Raw genomic sequence first — 23,571 nt, 5'->3', positions numbered from 1 at the left:
TTTTTTTTGTAATCACTGTGAGTTCTTGGTCTCATGGTTTGTCTGGGGTGGGAAAATCTAAAAGCAAATTCATCTGTATTACTCTTATCAAGTAGCAGACGTTTCAGAGTGACATTAATGGAGGCTTAGATGCAGATCATCTGCCTGGTGCCTTTGGGGAATGATCCGTGCATGAGATAACAATGCAAATAAGGAGTAGGGAGGAGAGAGACAAAAGTGACTGCAGATACTTTCCAACTTTTTGAGGATTTTTTTGGAGAGTTTTTATTGAAGACTTTTCCTTTATGCTAATATCACAGAGGGACAAATGAATGACCATGAAAACATTAATGACAGTAACTGGGTGAATGACTCTGGAATGGGGCTTGAACCAACAAACTTCTGACTCAGAGGCAAGAGTGCTACCACTGAACCACGCCAAAGTTTCCCAAACACGGGATTCCTCCACCTAATTTGCGGGGAGGGAGGCAGGAAGATACAAATTCCTAGTGCAAAAAGATCCTTCAGCTTCCTGCTCCCAGTATCCCCAGAAAGTGTCTAGGAAGTTTGGCAGGACTAGGAGGTTCCCACATGAGCACATTTCTCATGGTATTCCAGGAAAGTTACCTAAGCCTGCAGGAATTTGTCTATTTGGGCTATAAATTGTTAATCCAGGCAGACTTTGGTCATCCCACTTTGAGTTGATGTTGGTATACAACCACTGTGCAGCATACAATAAGAAGCCATTTCCTGGGAGCCAGAGGCATAGTCAGTGACAACCCTAGAAGATGGTGCATTGACATGGTTTCAACTGTGAGCATTGTAATGGTTGCAATTTACTTAATAGCAGCTGCTTAGTAAGAACAAACTGGGGCAGGACCAGTCAATGTCTATATAGTTCCCAACCCCTGTCATATCATCTGCAGCATATATTGAGGTGGTGGTGGGGGGGGGGGGGAATGGGAGGAGTTCAGTGGCACAGGGTTATGCTATCTGCAGCACAGCGCAGAATCTGAATCTCACTTACCCTTGGGTGGTTGCTGGTACCATTTAATGTGGAGCCAAACGCATTGCCCTCCCCCATTGCTGTGCTGTAAGGTCACTTTATAGTTTCATAGTAGGTACAGCACAGGAGGCAGCCATTTGGCCCATTGTGCCTGAGCTTTTTCTTTGCAAGAGCTATCCAATAGTCCCATAGCCCTGTAAATTTTTTCCCTTCAAGTATTTATCCAATTCCCTTTTGAAAGTTACTATTCAATCTGCTTCCACCATCCTTTTAGGCATTGAATTCCAGATCATTACAACTCGCTGTGTAAAAAAATGTTTCCTCATATTGCCTCTGGCTCTTTTGTCGATCACCTTAAATCTGTGACCTCTGTTTACCGACCCTTCTGCCACTGGAAACAGTTTCTCCTTATTTACTCTGTCAAAACCATTCATGATTTTGAACACCTCCATCAAATCTCCCCTTAACCTTCTCTGTTCTAAGGAGAACAACCCCAGCTTCTTTATAAAGGTTTAGCATAGCATCCTTGCTTTTGAACTCTCTGCCTCTATTAATAAAGCACAGGATATGCTTTTTTAACAACCTTCTCAACTTGTCCTGCCTCCTTCAAAGATTTGTGTATGCACCCCGAGGTCTCTTTGTTCCTGCACCACATTTAAAATTGTACCATTTAGTTTATAATGCCTCTCCTCATTCTTCCTACCAAAATGTATAACTTCACACTCCTCTCCGTTAAATTTCATCTGCATGTGTCTGCTCGTTTCATCAGTCTGTCTATGTCCTCCTGAAGTCAGTTACTATCCTCCACGTTGTTTACTACATTTCTGAGTTTTGTGCCATCTGCAAACTCTGAAATTTTACCCTCTCTTCCCAAGACCAGGTTATTAATATCAAAAAGAGCAGTGGTCCTAATACTGACCTAATATCTTTGATTCCACCCCCCAACCCCCAGTATAGTTCTCAAATTATTCATTCGGATAAGAATGGAATAAAAGAGATTTGAAAGACCAGAAAAAAATTGTTTTGATGATTTCAGATTTCTTGATGTTCTTGAGGCTTTTCAATGCATGAGTGAAATCGAAGCCAGAAAATTGATGTGCGTTGTATTTGCATCTCCTAAAATCTGAAATTTGACCAGTATAGTCTGTGTGGATATATAAACATGTCTTAATTCTAATTTAAATCCATCAATGTAACATGCAATATGTACCTCAACCTTAATATCCATAACAAATTAAACATTGATAAAAGTAATTGGAATTTTTGTTTCTTTCCATTGAGACCCAAGTTTTAATTCAGCTTAAATGTTAGCTTGTACTACATTAACATTCATTAAGCTTTTAAATTTGTTTCAACATCCAATACAAATTTCACTGCTGGTAATTTCTCCTGATAATACTGCAATGTGTTTACATGTCAGTCTCCTGCTGTGCTTTTTTTTGGTTCCTTTTGGTACTGAAGTGCCTCTTCAGTATGCGAGAGCTGCCGACAGCAAGTTGCTTTCTTTTCTTTCCAGCCTTCTCCTTCTCATCGCCCCTACTGTGGAAATCATTTAACTTTATCTTGGCACGTCCCTCTGACTGCAGTGTTGTCACTCGGTTACTTAGTGTATTGCTACCAATGCACTACAGGAAAAAAAGCACTTCAACCAATATACTTCAGTTGTGATATTCTTGTGTTACTGTTAATCAAAGGTTATACTGCACTACTGGACTGAGATCAGTAGCTGCAGATTGCAAAAGTGCAGCCAGCAATACCTCCGTTATACTGTGGGCTGTGAATCACGTTCTGCCCAGCAGGACAGAATTTTGCCAATATGCACTTATGTGCATAAAGAGAGCGTGTAAATTTTTAATGTTTTCAGAGCCAGGGCAGGAGTGTTTGCTTTCTTAAAATATTGAGGACTCTACAGCATGTTTATAACGGTTCAACGGTCCACTTGAGCACATTTCGGACATCCTAAAGTGTTTCACAATCAACAAGGTACTTTTGAAAAGCAGTCACTGTTGTAATGTAAGTAAACGTGGCAGCCAATTAGAGCACAGCAAGGTCCCACAAACAATAAAGAGATCAGTGACCAGATAATCTGTTTTTTAGTGATGTTGGTTGAAGGATAAATTTCCCTATTCCTCTACCACCGAGCCAAGACTGACACCCATAAGACCATAAGAGATAGGAGTAGGCCAGGGAGGAGGAGGCTCTGTAAACATCCCCATCCTCAACGATGGCGGAGTCCAGCACGTGAGTGCAAAAGACAAGGCTGAAGCGTTTGCAACCACCTTCAGCCAGAAGTGCCGAGTGGATGATCCATCTCGGCCTCCTCCCGAAATCCCCACCATCACAGAAGCCAGTCTTCAGCCAATTCGATTCACTCCACGTGATATCAAGTAACGGCTGAGTGCACTGGAAACAGCAAAGGCTATGGGCCCTGACAACATCCCGGCTGTAGTGCTGAAGACTTGTGCTCCAGAACTAGTTGCCCCTCTAGCCAAGCTGTTCCAGTACAGCTACAACACTGGCATCTACCCGACAATGTGGAAAATTGCCCAGGTATGTCCTGTCCACAAATAGCAGGACAAATCCAATCCGGCCAATTGCCGCCCTATCAGTCTACTCTCAATCATCAGCAAAGTGATGGAAGGTGTCGTTGACAGTGCTATCAAGCGGCATTTACTCACCAATAACCTGCTCAGCGATGCTCAGTTTGGGTTCCGCCAGGACCACTCGGCTTCAGACCTCATTACAGCCTTGGTCCAAACATGGACAAAAGAGCTGAATTCCAGAGGTGAGGTGAGAGTGACTGCCCTTGACATCAAGGCAGCATTTGACCGAGTGTGGTACCAAGGAGCCCGAGTAAAATTGAAGTGAATGGGAATCAGGGGGAAAACTCTCCAGTGGCTGGAGTCATTCCTAGCACAAAGGAAGATGGTAGTGGTTGTTGGAGGCCAATCATCTCAGCCCCTGGGCATTGCTGCAGGAGTTCCTCAGGGCAGTGTCCGAGGCCCAACCATCTTCAGCTGCTTCATCAATGACCTTCCCTCCATCACAAGGTCAGAAATGGGGATGTTCGCTGATGATTGCACAGTGTTCAGTTCCATTCACAACCCCTCAGATAATGAAGCAGTCCGAGCCCGCATGCAGCAAGACCTGGACAACATCCAGGCTTGGGCTCATAAGTGGCAAGTAACATTCGCGCCAGGTAAGTGCCAGGCAATGACCATCTCCAACAAGAGAGAGTCTAACCACCTCCCCCTGATATTCATCAGCATTACCATCGCCGAATCCCCCACCATCAACATCCTGGGGGTCACCATTGACCAGAAACTTAACTGGACCAGCCATATAAATACTGTGGCTACAAGAGCAGGTCAGAGGCTGGGTATTCTGCGGCGAGTGACTCACCTCCTGACTCCCCAAAGCCTTTCCACCATCTACAAGGCACAAGTCAGCAGTGTGATGGAATACTCTCCACTTGCTTGGATGAGTGCAGCTCCAACAACACTCAAGAAGCTCGACACCATCCAAGATAAAGCAGCCCGCTTGATTGGCACTCCATCCACCACCCTAAACATTCACTCCCTTCACCACCGGCGCACAGTGGTTCAGTGTGTACCATCCACAGGATGCACTGCAGCAACTCGCCAAGGCTTCTTTGACAGCACCTCCCAAACCCGCGACCTCTACCACCTAGAAGGACAAGAGCAGCAGGCACATGGGAACAACACCACCTGCACGTTCCCCTCCAAGTCACACACCATCCTGACTTGGAAATATATCGCCGTTCCTTCATCGTCGCTGGGTCAAAATCCTGGAACTCCCTAACAGCACAGTGGGAGAACCGTCACCACGCGGACTGCAGTGGTTGAAGAAGGCGGCTCACCACCACCTTCTCAAGGGCAATTAGGGATGGGCAATAAATGCCGGCCTCACCAGCGACGCCCACATCCCATGAACGAATAAAAAAAAAATTCAGCCCCTCGAGCCTGCTCCGCCATTTAATGAGATCATGGCTGATCTGATTTTTACCTCACCTCCACTTTCCCGCCCTCTCCCCATATCCTTTGACTCCTTTGCTGATCAAAAATTTGTCTAACTCAGCCTTGAGTATATTCAGTGACTCAGTCTCCACAGCTTTTTGGGGTAAAGAATTCCAAAGATTCACGACCCTCTGGGAGAAGAAATTCCTCCTCATTTCCGTCTTAAATGGGTGACCCCTTATTCTGAGACTATGCCCCTTAGTTTTAGATTCCCCCATGAGGGGTAACATCCTCTCAGCATCTACCCTCTCGAATCCCCTCAGAATCTTGTATGTTTCAATAAGATCTCCTCTTGTTCTTCTAAACTCCAATGAGTATAGACCCAACCTGTTCAATCTTTGAATCTTACCCTTGTGTCAGTGGTAGAGGAATAAAGAAACAAGCAGTGGGAATATAAAATAAATAGGAATAGTGCTAACGTTGTACCGTTGTTTAAAAAGGGATAGACAGAATAATCACAGGCCAATCAGCCTAACCTCAGTGGTGGGCAAATTATTGGAAAAAATTCTGAGGGACAGTATTAATCGTCATTTAGAAAGGCACGGATTAATCAAGGACAGTCAGCACGAATTTGTTAAGAGAAGGTCGTGTCTGACTAACTTGATTGAATTTTTTTGAGCCGGTAACAAGGAGATTCGATGACCCTCAACGAAGGGAAAAAGCTCCTACAGCGAGGAGGATAGCCTCAGTCTGCAGGACGATATAGATTGGTTGGTCAGATGGGCGGAACAGTGGCAAATCGAATTTAACCCGGAAAAGTGCGAGGTGATGCACTTTGGAGGGACTAACAAGGCAAGGGAATACACAATGAATGGGAGGACCCTAGGCAAAACAGAGGGTCAGAGAGATCTTGGTGTGCAAGTTCACAGATCCCTGAAGGCGGCGGAACAGGTAGATAAGGTGGTAAAGAAGGCATATGGGATACTTGCCTTTATTAGCCGAGGCATAGAATATAAGAGCAAGGAGGTTATGATGGAGCTGTATAAAATACTGGTTAGGCCACAGCTGGAGTACTGTGTGCAGTTCTGGTCGCCACACTACAGGAAGGATGTGATCGCTTTGGAGAGGGTGCAGAGGAGATTCACCAGGATGTTACCAGGGCTGGAGCGCTTCAGCTATGAAGAGAGACTGGGAAGATTGGGTTTGTTTTCCTTGGAGCAGAGGAGGCTGAGGGGGGACATGATTGAGGTGCACAAAATTATGAGGGGCACAGATAGGATGGATACTAAGGAGCTTTTTCCCTTCGTTGAGGGTTCTATAACAAGGGGACATAGATTCAAGGTAAAAGGCGGGAGGTTTTGAGGGGATTTGAGAGAGAACTTTTTCACCCAGAGGGTGGTTGGAGTCTGGAACTCACTGCCTGAAAGGGTTGTGGAGGCAGGGACCCTCACAACATTCAAGAAGCATTTGGATGAGCACTTGAAATGCCATAGCATACAAGGCAACGGACCAAATGCTGGAATATGGGATTAGAGTAGACAGGGCTTGATGGCCGGCGCGGACACGATGGGCCGAAGGGCCTCTATCCGTGCTGTATAACTCTCTAACTCTAAGTAGCACATTTGATGTAGTCCACGTGGATTTTAGTAAGGCTTTTGACGAGGTCCCACATGGCAGACTGGTCAGGAAAGTAAAAGCCCATGGGATCCAAGGGAAAGTGGCAAGTTGGATCCAAAATTGACTCAGTAGCAGGAGGCAAGGGGTAATGGTCGACGGGTGTTTTTGTGACTGGAAGGCTGGTTCTGTTGGGGTTCTGCAGGGCTCAGTACTAGGTCCCTTGGTTTTTGTGGTATGTATCAATGATCTAGACTTAAATGTAGGGGGCATGACTAAGAAGTTTGCAGATGATACAAAAATTGGCCGTGTGGTTGATAGTGAGGAAGAAAGCTGTAGAATGCAGGAAGATATCAATGGACTGGTCAGGTGGGCAGAGAAGTGACAAATGGAATTCAATCTGGAGAAGTGTGAGTTAATACATTTGGGGAGGGCAAACAAGGCAAGAGAATACACAATAAATGGTAGGATAGTGAGAAGTGTAGAGGAACAGAGGGACCTTGGAGTGCTTGTCTGCAGATCCAGCGATAGCAGGACAGGTAGCTAAGATGGTTAAGAAGGCATATGGATACATTCCTTTATTAGCTGAGGCATAAGAGCAGGGAGGTTATGCTAGAACTATATAAAACATTAGTTAGGCCATAGCTAGAGTATTGTGTACAGTTCTGGTCACCACATTACAGGAAAGATGTGATTGCACTAGAGAGGGTCCAGAGGAGATGTTGCCAAGACTGGAGAATTTTAGCTATGAACGAAGATTGGATAGGTTGGGGTTGTTTTCTTTGGAACAGAGGAGGCTGAGGGGAGATTTAATTGAGATGTATAAAATTATGAGGGACCTAGATAAGTGTGGATAGGGATGGCCTATTTCGCTTAGCAGAGAAGCCAGTAACCAGGGGGCACAGATTTAAAGTAATTAGTAGAGAGATTAGAGGGAAGTTGGGAATAATTTTTTTCACCCAGAGGGTGGTCGGGGTCTTGAACTCCCTGCCTGAAAGGTGTTAGAGGCAGAAACCCTCATCGCATTTAAAAAGTGCTTGGATATGCACTTGAAGTGCCGTAACCTACAAGGCTATGGACCAAGAGCTGAAAAGTTTGATTAGGCTGGATAGCTCTTTTTCGGCAGGCACAAACATGATGGGCCGAGTGGCCTCCATCTGTGCCGTAAATTTCTATGAGTATTCAAGAAATGAGGCATCTGGGGGATTTTATAGGAAATCCTTTTAAGCCATCAGTGTGCCATGATGGTGAAAAGGATCTTGGGATGTATGGCTTGAGGAACAGCGCACAAGTTCAGAATGTGATTGTTAGCTTGCATGAAGCATTGGTTCACCCCCAAAGTTCTGGGAACTGCACCATAGGGAGACCAGCCTGAAATGGAGGAAGTACAAAAAGAAGGGTAGTTGATAAATGGGATTGGCCAAAGGTACTAGGGATATTTACAATGGGGGAGAAAGGTATTTTAAAGTGACTTTATTGATTTATATATTTAAGGTGAAGAGAAGAATGAACTGGATCCCAGAAGCAGTTTTCATAATTAAAAAAGGTCCAGGGTGAGGGGACCTGGATTCGAAGTTAGATGAGAAAATGTGAACGCACAGTTAAGATATAACGTCTACGTACAAAGAGTGATGAACATGTGCAGTTGGCTACCAGGGACGCAGTGGAAGCAAAGGATGTTATAAATTTTAAGAGGTTGAAAGCAGGCAGTTCTATTGAAGGTTATTGAAGTAAAGTTGGATAAGAAGGCTGTATGTAACCTTTGGGCTGCCCTGACGGAGGGGGATGATCACCTTTGGTCCTGTACACTTCTGGGTTCTTAAAGAAAGTGGGACCAGAGTGGGGTGGAGGCAACGTTCAAGTACATCTAGTGATGTGTCATGGGTAAATGTGGTCCTTTTTGGAGCTTGCTTGATTGCTGTACGGAGTTGGGGAGAATTTCCCAATGTTGTTCCTGGAATTGGCATTTTTTTATTTGTTCATGGGATGTGGGTGTCGCTGGCAAGGCCAGCATTTATTATCCATCCCTAATTGTCCTTGGCTCGATTGCACCGATAAGCTTGACAGCCTTTTCTCAGCTTTTTATATGTTCAGATTGCTCGCACCCTCAGTACTGCATCCTCAGTGTTACATAGCTCAAAGTATTCCCTCCAGGCACAGCCAAGCTTGGAAGGACAGAATCTATAATTGTGCTACTAGTTGTTATTCACAATTCTGGTGCACATATACAAAATTTCACACATTTGGCATTATGCTTTACTGAAATCCTAATGACAGCATTAGACTGCTTAGTCCAACTTAAGAACACAAACCCATAGCCTACAGCTTAGTGGCATTATTGAAGCACCAGCGAGTGGCATGATCACACCACCTGGTCTGTACTGCACTGCAATGACTGAAATGGAACTTTTATAGTTTTATTTTAACTGCACATGGCACTGTCCATATGAACTTTTTCATTTAAAAAAATGCCAAGTCTTGCCTCCACTTGGCCTTTAGTGATGAAGCCCTCTGCAGCCATTATTCCTTTCCAGTAAATGGACTGTCTGTCCTGTGGATTCTGTTACTTTATGCAATGGCAGTTGTCAGTTGCAATGGCAGTTGTCAGTTGATAATTGGCTCCTGTTTAAAATCATTTACTTTTGTGTGTGCTGGAGTGGTTATTTTGGTTGGTATGTGTACAACCTGTGGTCAATTTGACGCAAGCAAAAAACAGGTTATTTTTGAATTTGTGGTTTATGTCAGTGGTGGATATTGTGTCTTTTACTGTTTAGGTTTTAATTTTCCCATGGTAGTCATTTGTAAGGGGAAAAATTGGATGACATCGCTGCAATGATGAAGCGTGCAAGATATGCCATGGAGGTAATTCTCATGAAACAAAATAAATTTATATAACCATTTCTTCTCGTACATTTTAACCTCCTTTCAATATTACACATTACTCAAGATTGACTGAATAAAACATGTGAGCTGAAATGTAATTTTTTTTTCCAATTTTCTCTGCTTTGCCTGTGATAGCTTAGTGGTATGGCTATTTCAATTGCTTTAGTTCAGGGGTCAATTCTGTCTGGCCCACAAAATGAGATTGAACATGGTCACCGTGTTGCCTGCTGTAGTCAAAAATAGGCGAATGTGCACAGCCATCTCGCGATTCGTCTGCATGTGTCCATAGGGAGCGCCAGTGGATACTTAGCAGTGATAGCAGCTTGCAACTGTTTTTAAAAACTCATCCAGCTATTTTTTAAAAAAAGCAAAGTTGACCATAAATATTTGATCCTTCGAGCTGAGGAGGAAGTAGAATACATTGATCTGCAATAGTATTTTTTTTCCTGAACATATCCCCATCGGCAAAAAACTGATTGCCTGATTTACTTGCTTAAATTGAAGGTTTAGTCTAAATTTCCCAGTGAATTAAATATTAGGGCTCAGAGACATCTTCCTATTGTAGCACAGCCTAGGGTACACTGTTGTCCAACAAAACATCCTTGATTTCCAGTGCGATTTATGTTCTCTTTCTCTTTCTTTCTCCCCCCTCCCCTTTCCAGGTAGGTACAGGATTTCAACATATGCTTTGTGGGCCTGGAGTGGCACAATATAAAGAGGAAGTTTAACGTTGGAATTTAATTCAGTGGACAATGGTACTTGCTCATTACTTGTCCCTTGCACATCCTGTCTCCACATATTTACCTTGATTTCCCACTCTCATGCCCTTTTATGCCCCAGCATGCTTTTCATGTTCCTTCTAAATCTATGAGCCGTCTCTCCATTCTGCTCTATTTTCTGCTAAGATAGCACTACTGTCACATCCACAGCAAAATAAAACTTAAAGATATGGTGTTGAGAGGCATGCTTATGCCAGGCTCCAAAGCACTGCTGCATTGGCATTATAAGCGACATGACCCAAAGCACGAGGGTGACTGGGATAACCCTGCCCTTCCGCAACACGTTTGAATATTGTACTGAGAGATTAGAAGGGAGCAGTACTGTGTTGCAGAGGCATTGGGAGGGAGGGATGGATGGGAAGGAGTTCTCGTGTACATAAAGTGGGGGAAATGGCCTGGCTCATTGGGCAAGCAGCTCATCACTGAACGTACCATTTGAATACCTATGGCTTGTGAGCACTTGCTCTTGAGTCCTTTGTCAGAGAATTAAATCTGTGGGTATTGGGTGCTGTAACACATCCATACGTTGATCTTTGGGTGATGTTCTTATATTTAAAGAAAAACTGAGTGGTACATGTTGGCAAAAAATTTGAGCTTACACAACAGTAGATATAATAGCCAAATTTTTTAATTGTTATACAGTCACTTCGTTGAAGTATGGACAGCAAGACCGGAGATAACCTCATTAAGAGACGGTTTGTAACTGAGGCTGAATTAGATGAAAGACGCAAACAAAGACAGGAGGAGTGGGAAAAGGTTCGGAAACCTGACGATCCAGAAGGTACAGTACAGTGTTCTGAACTGCTCTCGTAAACTGTGTCTTGTGACAAACTTGAGTTTGGTGCAGTATGCATCTTTTAGAGAAAATAGAAATACCACTTTTCATGGTCAAAATTTATCATTTCAGGGGGCCTAAATATGGCAAATTATCTCATTTTAGGTATTCGTTGCCTCTAAGTAAATCTGTACCTCTGTTGCTATTTTTTCATAAAATTCTCATATTATTTACACTTTGCTTGGTTACTATGCATAATTACATGAGGTGTTTCGTTTAAGGAAAACGTTATTATTTTATTGTGATTATTAAGCTGGTTTTGAAACTGTGAATGCATTTTTTATGGTAGCATGGTAAAGGGCTAAGGCCTAAAGTAAAGCACCTTACCAAGGTTGAAAAGAGCAGGAGAGAAAGTCGGATAAATCTCCTCTCAAACAGTTGCAGCTTTAGGAATAATGACGAGCAACGTGTGTTCCCGAGAAAGATCTATTGGATGCTGTTACTTTGTTATAACATTGCAGGGTTGGAATCTTATGCCGCTCTGAAGGCAGCAGTGCTGTCCACGACTTCATCTATATTTGATTCTAGAGGCAGAGAACATTGCTAGTTAGCTTTGTTCCTTGCCTTTTGGAGGGAGGTGCCATCAGCAGAGTTAAATGGCAACCTCCATTGACGCTGCAATTCTGTTCTGGTGGGCTGAACTTATACTCAGCAATTCAATTTACAACATTGTGTAGACCTTTCCCCCAGACAGCAGGGCATGTGTAACTTTTGAGCAACTATGGACTTGCAAATCTAGCACATCCTGGAGTTGTAGCAGTTTTGCCGCTGGTCTCCGAATCCACCTCGCTGTATGGATGGGGCGAATCCAGAACCTTGAAAAATGGATCACAATATGGAACATTGCTCACATTGCAAGTGGTTCTCCAGTATAAATGGATTATAATCGACAAGAGGAGGCCACTGAAACAAAAGCTATTACTTTCTGATGAGAGACAGCTTCTGTGACTGTCTGAAATTTTCAGTTCATAGGCTGATTACAAGGGCAAAGCCAGCTCTATAAGCTGTGCACAGATGTGTACAATTTTCACCCTAGGGATGGCAAATCAGCTGTTGGATAATGATTTGTGCTGCAGCAGCTGATCTGCTGCCCTAAGGGATCTGGTTTGGAGGTTGCTACTGTCATATTCACTACTGATCTGGGCTGCAGTTTGTACCTGATGCTGCTGTTTCATTCAGGAAAGGAACTCTGCTTCGGGCCACAAGTGGGAATTTGTGGTCTCGTGATGGATCAGGAATTCCTACCCACAGTTGAGTCTACTCCTGGAGCACTGCAGCAATCTTCGACTGCTCCTTCATTTGGATCTTCAGGGACAAATCCCACATTTCTTCTCAAACTTGATCAGAATTGCATTTAAAAATCAGTCGGTCTTACCTTGCTTCAGGAGCTGTTCATTGCTTTAACATACACAGATGCATGCAGAAACTGCATTGTAAAAAATGCCTTGAGGGGTCAGTTCAGACAGGACAATATCATAAAGTAATACAAATTATGAAATTTATGAACAACAAAACCAAAATGTATAAAAATCTACAGGATAGTTTCTTGCTAGCTCTAGTTGTGTGGTATAAATGTAATCCACAACTCCTCACGTGGACTGAATTGGTTTAATGACAGTTGATTGCTACAATTTCAACAGTCATAATGCTGTTGACAGCATGTCAATGTGCAAGTGATGTGTACTTTGCCCATATATATATGTGTATATATATATATATATATATAGTCTGGGATGCAGTGTGTTAATGCATTGTTATCAGGCTGACTGCAGCCGTTTCTTTTTATAAACACTTCAGAAAAAGCTTTCTTGAAATATTAAAATGGAATATGTTCTTTTACCCTTCCATTATTGTAGGCCTTGGATTCAGAAACTCAACGCAAATTGGTTAAATTTGCAGATGGCATCAAAGGAGGAAAGGCAATTGGATATGTGGAAGCAGCTTGGGAGCACAAAATAATTTGGGTAAAATATGTGAGTGGAACAATAGCAGATGAAATTTAAAACGGGCAAGTTTAATGTGCTGCACATGGGAAGAAAAAAATGGGCAACAGAAGTATTCCATGGATGCTGTCACAATAGCTAAGGATAAAGTTGAAAGAGATGTAGGGCTCTTGGTAGACTTGGTGCTTAACATGCCTAATCGTTGCAGAGCAGTGATCAATAAGATAAATGGAATGCTGAACTATCTAGCCAAAACTGGAGTACATTGCAGAGGAAATCATGCTCAAACAATAGAGTTCTGGTCAGCTTGAGCGCTGTGTCCAACCTGGTCACTGAAACACAAGAAAGACATTCAAGCCCTGGTGGCGGTTCAGAGAAGATGCTGACCCCTGGCGTCAGATGGACGGAAGTATGAGAAAAAAAGACTGGAGACACTTGGGCTTTTTAGCCCTGAAAGGAGATCACCTAATTTACCAGCTCTGTCGTCTCACACAACAATGGTGAAAAAAGTATAATTTTGAAAGGAAAATGTTTTGTAATACTTCAAAATGATGACTATTTAGTTCATGTATCAATCCCTGATAAAATGCTTCTCTTTGTAGTTTTTCACCAATAATCTTCAAATTGGCTGCATTTGCTGTTGTGCTCTCTGTTCTGAAAAGCTGTTCTGCAAAACAGCCATCTTATGTTAAGAAAACAAAACCCTTTCCAGGAACTTTGCAGAGATGCATTACCCTTGTTACCAGTGGATAAGGAAAACTCAGTGCCTGATATGAAATTAGACTCTTCTTTGATTTTGGTTTCTTGAGTCTGTGAACTGCTCCCCTTCATTTGTTGGCTTCTGTCTTTAATCCAATGAATCTCCAGCTGAAAGAGCAGACATAAGAGTTTAGACTGCATTCCATAGCATCAGCACCATAGTTGTCCTGACAATTCAGGAAATCCTCTGCAGGGCTCAAAGCAGTTCAAACTGAAAGAGAGACCTATTGCACTTTAGTCTTTAGATTTAGGCGACTGATGTCAAGTAGCATGGTTTGGAATATCTCTTTGAAGCTTTGGGGGAAGGAAAAGGCTTCACCTTCCTTTTAAAGAAAGTGTACATTTCAATAACTTGCTTGCAAACCAAAATCTTCTGTCAAAGATTTTAAATCACTTAATGTGAAAAATCCAACTTGGAACATTGTACCTGGCGAGCTTGATTCTTGCTCATTCATTGAACCTCTTATTTTCACCGCTGCCCCTGGTGCCCTCTCTAGCTTGGGGATACCAAGGCCAATTATATTACCTGACCACTGAGTACAGTGGTGGTAACCATGCCACCGATTCCATCCCCCTCCTCAGCCACTGCCTCTTATTGAACTAGACTGTTTGCACCCTCGGTGTTCTGTTTGACCCCAAGCTGAGCTTTCGACCCCGTGACCTGTCCAGCCCAAAGACTGCCTACTTCCACCTCCATAACATCGCTCATTTAATTTCTGAAGAATATTGTAAAAGAAAATTGGCTATGGCACTCCTTGAGATCAGCTAGAAAAATAAATTCTGATATCACTTCTGGCTGAACCCACATGGTATCCCAGACAGGTGCTTGGACTGATTTCACTATATATTGTGTTCAGTGCATGTCTTTTATTCTTTTTTTTTAAATGGCTTCCAAGCAAGCAACTGCTACAAGGTTTGTTTCATTTTTTATGGAGATAAGCAAAAATACTTCAAGGAAAACCTTGGTAGCTGTTAAATTCCTCATAGTGTACCTTGTCTCCTTTAGAAAGAGCAGGCAAGTCCACGAAATTCCATTACACGGATTAGACACAGTATTGGGTAATTTTATGCAGTCTGTGTGCAATCTGATAGACCTAAATTTGAGTCAAAGCCTTTATAATGGGGTTTCGATGGTATTAGTCGTTGGGCGTGACACCATAATTATAGCCATTCTATATTTCAAGTCCCTAGTGTAGCATTTAAAAAAAAAGAAAAATCCAAGCAGCAAAATGAAAACACCTGAACAATGAGGGGAAGATAGGGCATCCAAAGAACCACAGCACTGGCTGATGGACCAAGAATCTAGCTTAAATAGAAACAAAATATGCAGCAGGTCTGAAGAAAAAAGAAATAGGTGCACATTTCGAGTGCGACCCTTCATCAGACCTCTTTCTCTTTCAAATACAGACTGAGCTGCTATGTATTTCTAACATTTTCCATTTTTATTTTAGATTTCTATCATTTTCATTTAAAAAAAAAATCTCCAGCAATTCAGTTTTTAGTACTCCGCAGCCATGGGATTAAAAGGCTGTGGTTGTTTAACAACTGTGCTGATTTTCAGTATTAGACTACATTATACTTTAAGATCTGAAGAAAAGTATGACTTGAATTGGGGATGATTTAGGTTTAAAGTGATATTGAATTCTGAAGGCTGGTAATGTCTTCAGTGGAGAAGCAGACAAAAACTAGAACTAAGGTAAGTGTTTGTGATGGAAACCTTTACTTTGCCTCAGGACTACCTGAACCTATGAAACCATCTTGACCCACAATGGGATTCAATTACTACTATTTTTCCTGTACAATTCTAAACTACAAATATAATCTCAATGCTTTGGTTTAAAAAAAAATCACCAGACACTAAGCAAGAACAATTCAAGAAACCTGCTGAAAATCATGAAAGAAATGGAATAACTTCCACAGGGTAGAATAATTAACCATGGCACTATGCATTCTAAACTTCAATACAAAAATTATATCACCAAGTCCCAGTAAATGATGTCACTTAAATCTAAGGTCTTAAGAACAGGAACTGACTGGTAAACTCATTGCTTCCAGCTCTGCTGGGCACTTCCTTTATAATCACAGCGTAAGACTTCACTTAAGGAATCACTACTTCTTGTACAAATACTATGTTGATTTGCGCAAGATCTTTGAGTTGGTAGGCTGGGGGCTTCTTTTTATAGTAAGTCTTCTGCGGTTAACAAATGAAAATGGGAAAAGCTTTTATTTCAGGGGGTAAGTGCTGATTGTTGGAGGTGGGGAAATAATGGCCACCTCTTGGAGATTATGACAAAAAACCTGCTCCATTACTGAGAGAAATAAATTCCCCATCTTTTACAAAGATGTTTTCGGAGCCCTGCTATATTAAAATGTAGGTTTTTGTGTTCTTTCTGCCTTTCTTATCCTCAATACTACAGTTTACGTATCTTAGGTTACTCTCATAATTGACCTTTTAAATTTTCAAGGCCTCAAGAGTTCCTTCACAGGCCCTGATATCTAGGTATATTTTGGTAATGTGTCTGGAATAATGGCAGGAAACCACTTCCTCTTGGCTACAGCATTCATTCTGTGCCTCTACCAGACCATTACCATATCAATAACAACAACTTGCATTTATATAGCGCTTTTAACGTTGTAAAACTTTCCAACGCGCTTCACAGGAGCGATTATCAAACAAAATTTGACACCGCGCCACATAAGGCGATATTACGACAGGAGGTAGGTTTTAAGGAGCGTCTTAAAGGAGTAGAGAGGCGAGGTGGTGTAGGGAGGGAATTCCAGAGCTTAGGGCCTAAGCAGCTGAAGACACTGAACCAATGGTGGAGCGATTAAAATCGGGGATGGGCAAGAGGCAAGAATTGGAGGAGAGCACAGATCTTGGAGGGTTGTAGGGCTGGAGGAGGAGATTGGGAGGGGCGAGACCATGGTCGGATTTGAAAGCAAGGATGAGAATTTTAAAATTGAAGCGTTACCGGACCGGGAGCCAATGTAGATCAGCGAGCACAGGGGTGATGGGTCAACTTGGTGCAAGTTAGGATACGGGCAGCAGAGTTTTGGATAAGCTCAAGTTTATGAAGGGTGAAAGGTGGGAGGCTGGCCAGGAGAGCATTAGAATAGTCAAGTCTAGAGGTAACTAGCATGGATGAGGGTTTCAGCAGCAGATGAGCTGAGGCAGGGGCAGAGACGGGTAATGTTAGAGGTGGAAGTAAGCGGTCTTGGTGATGGAGCGGATACGGGGTCGGAAGCTCATCTCACAGAGTGGCAGACCATCACATCAGACTTGATTTCAAGCAACTTTATTGGAGTAACGGATGAAGAAATGAATAAATAATACATTTAGAGCAGACATTACACTAAACCAGCTTGTCAAAAGGTAAATAATAAATGTTTGCAATCTCTATGCTAACTAATTATTTTATAATTGGCCTTTATATACAGATTTAGCCTTTTCTTCTCATAACCAAATCAATTGTGGGAACTAACTAGCCTGATTTATCTCTGAAAGTTTCAAATTGACTTAATAATTTAAACATTCCTTGCTCTCAAATACTTGATTAATAGTTATGGATCTGAATAACTGTCAGCTAAATTCGGAAGAAACTGGCCATTATAAGCATGACTGAACTGATCACACAGCATTGCTTGTGTTTGAATTGTGTAGTCTTGGACACAACTGAATAAATCGAGTTAGGCTGTGACGTAACTTTGAATGCAAGCTGATTTTTAAATTACTTTACGATTGAGACTGAATTAATTGGACCACTACTGAATTAAATCAAGGCAAAAATGTTTAGTTTTGTCCTAAAATTGCTCTGCTGCTGCAATGTTGATGCAGCGAATTTTAAAATCGGTCTCGTGCCACTTTCTGTATGGCAGAGGGATCTTAGTTTAGTGGTTGGTTGCCAGTCAAGGCCCTGCTGTGCATCTGATTGCATAGCGAAGCTTCTAAAAGACTGGACTGAATATAAAGCTAATTGACTCGGAGAACACAGGGCACAGCATCCCCACAGGCTTTCTTGCATTTTTATTTTTGTGCAAGGTGATGGATATCAGTACTATGTAACTCTTCATGTGCTTCTATCTTGGTACCAGATCAACCATTGCAATCTATAGTGTCAAATGTAGTCAATGCTCCCACTTACTGTCAACAGAGAGGAGACTTCTATCCTGTTAGTCTGAACTATCAAATTCAGGAGAGACTTCTTTATCCAGAGAGTGGTTAGAATGTGGAACTCGCTACCACAAGGAGTAGTCGAGGCGAATAGCATAGATGCATTTAAGGGGAAGCTAAATAAACTTATGAAGGAGAAATAGAGGTTGTGCTTATAGGTTAGGTGGAGAGGGGTGGAAGGTGGCTTATGTGGAGCATGGACCCGTTGGGCCGAATGGCCTGTTCCTGTGCTGTACAATCTATGTAAAATGTGGGTACCAGTGACCAGGGTAGATTCCTAACCTACTTCATCCCAGTCAATTTCTTCACCTTCAGTCTTTCATGCGAAGCATTTCTTTTGGCGAGAGGAGAGAATACCGCCCTATTGCAAGAATCTGGGGAAAGCCCAAGACTTTTTTTAAAACTCTTTTTCATGTCTTGTTTGTGTTTTCACGGATTATTTCTCCAGCAGTGGATTAGAATGTTGGGGAAATAATTATCTGTGTAAACACAACTTAAATCAAAAGCTAACATTGGGTCCTATTACTGCGCTACCTGGCAATAATGCCTGCGATCGAATTAATGCCAAGCGAATCGCTTCATTGTGAAAATCTTTATTTTACTTTAACTAATGTTAATTCAAAAATGATTATCCATTGGTTGCTTTTGATTCGAAGCAATTCAATATATTAAACCTTTTCAAGAACGTTTTAAGATTCCGTAGCATGCTACTGAATTGCAACTCATTTTACAAACCTGGTTTCCGTATTTTACTTGCTGTTTCCAACCCTTTATAGCACTGTCTAAAAAACAATATATTTGAACACATTCCTAAATTTTTTTTAGCTTAATTAGTCAATCTTTAATGTGTTATATAATACATCAGTCCCCATAGAAATGGCCACTGTATGGAATTATAATGTAACCTGTTTTTATGTTCAGGACAAATTACAAGCTGCTTTGGGAATGTTGCTCAGTTGGATTCACTTTCCTTTGTATATGCCTGTTCCATCTTATATTATAATTTGGGAAGAGTTTGGGCGTCTGATTGAGCTGCACTGTTTGTGGTTTACCCTGCTTTAAGTTGCAGTCAAACAGCAGGTCAAACTGATGAGCCCTATTTTACTCACGATGCAGAGTGACTCCAGGATTGGCGGATACCCTGTCAATCAGATAGAATGTTTTATTTAAAAATTCCAAATATCTCCCGAGGAACAGATAAATTATGGCTGAATTTGGAAGTGCAAAGCTAATGAATTGGCTCTACTTACGGCAGACGCACTTTGTCCAGTGTATAAACTGTATCTGTTCAAACCCAATACATGATGCACATCGCTGGTTTGTCCAGACAGGGATATGCCCAGATATGCTGCTGTACCGACGCGTTCATTGTTTTTCTCCATATATGACAAGGTTGCTCCCCTAGGCCTACTGACTTCCAGAACCCCCCCCCCCCCCCCCCTTCCCCAAGACCAATCCAATTCAATTCCAGAACCCAGCATGGTGCATTTCCCACATTGCAACAGTGACTACACTTCAAAAAGTACTTCATTGGTTGTAAAGTGCTTTGGGATGTCTTGAGGTGCTAAAAAATGCAAGTCTGTCTTTCTTTTTGCAGTTGTAAGGAATCTTACAATACCAGGTTATAGTCCAACAGTTTTATTTGAAAATCACAAGCTTTCGGAGGCTTTCTCCTTCGTCAGGTGAGTGTGGGATTCCTTGAAAGTTACCGCATATATAGTCAGAAACTGTTGGACTATAACCTGGTGTTGTAAGATTCCTTACATTTGTCCACCCCAGTCCATCACCGGCATCTCCACATCATTTCTTTTTGCAGTGACAGTTGATTTGGTATAAACAGTGGTATTCACAATACAACAGAATATACTGGACAAATCAGACAACAGCGATTTAGTCCATTATAAAATGGCTGGCACTGAACTGAAAGTATTCTACTGCTGCACACTGTCATGGTTTTCTTACACTATTCAAGACCCATTGCTGTTAACTCTGGTGCTAAGGGAGCCTGATTTCCTTTTTAAATATTTTTGCTCTGCCCTCCCCTGAAAGCCCTAAATAGGCTTCCAAAGCTGCTGACCACCTTCTGCTGTCTCACCCAAGTGGCCATTCTTAATGTGTGACTTGGGCTAGTGAATGTTGGCAGGATATTTTACCATGGGAGTACATCGCAGCTGGAGTCTATTCACCCCCAACGACCACAAATATACACTTTTCAGCAGGGGTCGATTGATAGCAGTTAGGAGTGGGGACACCCTGTTGATTTTCTTACCTCTCTGGCCTGGGTTCAGTCAGTTATCCAGTGTCACTTACCCTCCTGGGTTACTGAAGCTACATGGATGGAGGAAAAGATGAGGGTGTGTGTTTACCAGACTCAGTGTACAACATATTGCAAATGAGGAGCTGTGGTATTCAACGCTATTAATATCCAAGTGTGCTGACTGATACCGTCATGAGAGAGTTATGATTAGTGCCGTGAGTGGGTATATAAGTTGTACTTCACAGCTATTTATCATCTACCATACATCCATTTATGTAAATTAAATAAAAAGAGTTGAATGTAAATCTTAACAGGGAACTAATTTGAAGTCAAGAGTGTTTTTGATTGCAACATATATCCACATTGGGATGACTGGGCTTTCCCCAACTCTTCTAACTTGTGTTAAAGGCAAAAAAGGCACTTTCCTTAAGCAGACTGAGTCTTCCATGAGTGACAACATATGCTTATACATGTGCCGATGGTGGGATAGCTTGCCCAGAAGTAAGAGCTTTCTCCAGTTTGTGGTTATTTAGATCTCTGGAGGTCATGTGGAATGCCCACTATGCTTCTCCCATGAAAGACAGAAAATACCACACCAGTAGACCAATGCACATTGGCAGAAACTACTTGTTCAGGTTGATTTACAACTTAAATAATACACAGGAGATAAATGACATAGCAAGATACTGCATCATTACAATATTTGAATTAAATATTGGGAAGACTGCAAACTCCGTTCCCTAACCACCAACTCCATCCTTCTCCCTGGCCACTGTCTAAGGCTGAACCAGACCATTGGCATTTTATTTGATCCTGAGATGAGCATTCGACCACATATCCGCTCCATCTCCAAGACTGCCTACTTCCACCTCCGCATCATTTCCCGTCTCTGCCGCTGCCTCAGCTCATCTGTTGCAGAAACCCTCATCCATGCCTTTGTTACCTCTAGTCTCGACTATTCCAATGCTTTCCTGGCTTGCCTCTCATCTTCCACCCTCCATAAACTTGAGCTCATCCAAAGCTCTGCTGCTTGTATCCTAACTCGCACCAAGTCCTATTCTCCCATCGCCCCTGAACTCGCTGACCTATATTGGCTCCCGGTCTGGGAACGCCTCGATTTTAAAATTCTCATTCTTGTTTTCAAATCCCTCCATGGCCTTGCCCCCTCCTATCTCTGTAACCTCCTCCGGCCCTACAACCCTCTGAGATCTCTGTGCTCCTCCAATTCTTGCCTCTTGCGCATCCCCAATTTTAATTGCTCCACCATTGGCGACTGTGCCTAGGCCCTGAGCTCTGGAATTCCCTCCTTAATCCTCTCTGCCTCTCTACCTCTTTCTCTTCTTTTAAGACACTCCTTAAAACCTACCTCTTTAACCAAGCTTTTGGTCACCTGTCCTAATATCTCGTTATATGGCTTGGTGTCAAATTTTGTTTAATAATGCTCTTGTGAAGCACCTTTGGACGTTTTACTATATTAAAGGTGCTATATAAATGCAAGTTGTTGTTGTTGTTGTTGAAACAAGAAAATTAGAATCAGTCCATAGGGATTAAAGTATCCCTTTTTAGAGCAAATTTCTTCGATTCTGATTGTTACATCCAAAAGAGATAAGACTTTTGATGACACTGTCAGGTTTGCCTTGGCACATCTCCCAGGTGTGACTTTGCACATAGACAATGTGAAACTTGGTTTTCCCAATAATTTTGGATTTCATGCCAGTGCTAAACCCCGTGGAGAATTCCCCAGTATTTAATCAATTGAAAGGTCGCACAAACAGCATTGAGATGAATAACCAGTTGTTAGCAGGGGAGTTCTCTGAATAGCGCCATGGGATATTTTATGTCCACCTGAGAGGGCAGGCAGAGCCTGCTCATCCAGATGGCAGGATCTCTGATATGCAGCACTCCTATCATGTGAAGTGTCAATCAGATTTTGTGCTCAAGGCTCTAGAGTGGGCCTTGAACCCATGACCTTCTGACTCCGAGGCATGAGTGCTACCATTAAACCAAGGCTGACATCTGATTTATGCTTCGTAGTTCAAGCCAGAGCTCCCTGTAAGGCAGGCTTGATTGAATTTAAATCTTTTGTTATTTTGTAAATATATTGCTAAAACTACTTGCCTACTAAAAATCTTAACCAAAGTGTTAAGGGGAATTGTGAGAATCTTTGCAAAAGGGAGAGACAGTGGAGGTCTGAGGGTCAGACAGAATGCTGCATGAATTTTCCATTTTGTGATTTTTATGAAGGTTTTTGTACTTTCTGAAAAGAGTAAAATTACAAATGTGTAAAGAATGTGATTGAATGCTTATTAATAAAACTTGGGAGCTGTGACATTTGTGCTCTTGTAGAACTGACAGCTAATTGCTAATGTTCTAGCGGAGAGCTATGGGTAGTGATGAGAGTGTAGTGTAATGCTTTGTGGCATCAGATGGGTTTTTTTTGGACTGTGATTAAAGTGTCTGTATTGTACTTGCCTGTAGGTGACGGAGGTAATGCATACCCTGTCTCAGAAATTTCCATTATTCTGTTTTAATTGTGTACTGCAGAGAATCCTAGATAAAATTGCACTGTTATTCAGATGACTGGCTGCCTGCTTTCGCACTGTGTCACATTTAGTTCTGTATTTGTATTTGGCATTACTCCAGAGATTTGAGCACATAATCTAGGCTGACACTTCAGTGCAGTGCTGAGGGAGTGCTGCGTTGTTGGAGGTGCTGCCTTTTGGATGCCACATTAAAAACTGAGCACCCTTCTGCCTTCTTAGGTGGACATAAAAATTCCTACAGCACTATTTGAAGAAGAGCGGGGAAGTTCTCCTGGAGTCCTGACTAACCTGTATCCCTCAACCAGCATCACTAAAACAGATTATTTGGTCATGTATCCCATTGATGTTTGTAGGATCTTGCTGTGAATTAATTGCCACGTTTCACTACATTACAACAGTGACTACACTTCAAAAGTACCTCATTGGCTCTGAAGCGTTTGTGACATCTGGAGGATGTGGGGCACTTTATAAAAGCAAGTTCTTTAATTTCTTTACATTTGGAAACAGCGCAGGAGTCCCCTGAGTAATTGTATTTGTACGGTAAGGATGTGCAATGCAAAAATAAGATACTGTTCCAAACTGGTTTGCAGTTTGAATTTATATTCCAAATTGCAAATAAATATTAATTCATACTAATGCATTTTCCAATATACAGATATGTAGCTAACTTTAAATATTCCCACTGTCATTATACCATCACTTTGGCTTCGATGCATAGCAGTTGTGCGGCAACACTAAAGCAGTAGTATAACTCAGGAGTTAGGATGGCGATCTGACTCCTTGGCACCCTGAAGCCAGGTGGTGCAAGACTACCTTGTAGGTATT

At 42.1% G+C, this 23,571-nt stretch overlaps 1 protein-coding gene across 8 annotated transcripts in view; it reads left to right on the top strand.

Moving 5' to 3' along the window:
• The window catches only part of psme3ip1 (proteasome activator subunit 3 interacting protein 1), a 92,998-nt gene that overhangs the window by 15,983 nt on the left and 53,444 nt on the right, over positions 1–23,571 (top strand). For 5 of the 8 annotated variants that reach the window (XM_067997790.1, XM_067997789.1, XM_067997783.1 and 2 more), the window contains exon 2: positions 10,881–11,019. In XM_067997790.1, coding sequence (XP_067853891.1) covers positions 10,896–11,019 — 124 coding nt within the window. In that variant the 5' untranslated portion in view covers positions 10,881–10,895. Of the gene's footprint in view, positions 1–10,121; positions 10,215–10,880; positions 11,020–23,571 lie in introns of all 8 variants that reach the window. The other 3 variants (XM_067997784.1, XM_067997786.1, XM_067997785.1) reach the window with 1 other exon arrangement.

This window comes from Heptranchias perlo, chromosome 16 (genome assembly GCF_035084215.1).
Source record: "Heptranchias perlo isolate sHepPer1 chromosome 16, sHepPer1.hap1, whole genome shotgun sequence".
In the NCBI taxonomy this organism is placed as follows: domain Eukaryota; kingdom Metazoa; phylum Chordata; class Chondrichthyes; order Hexanchiformes; family Hexanchidae; genus Heptranchias; species Heptranchias perlo.
The sequence above is the reverse complement of the archived record's forward strand: the minus strand, read 5'-3'. Positions and strand labels throughout refer to the sequence as shown.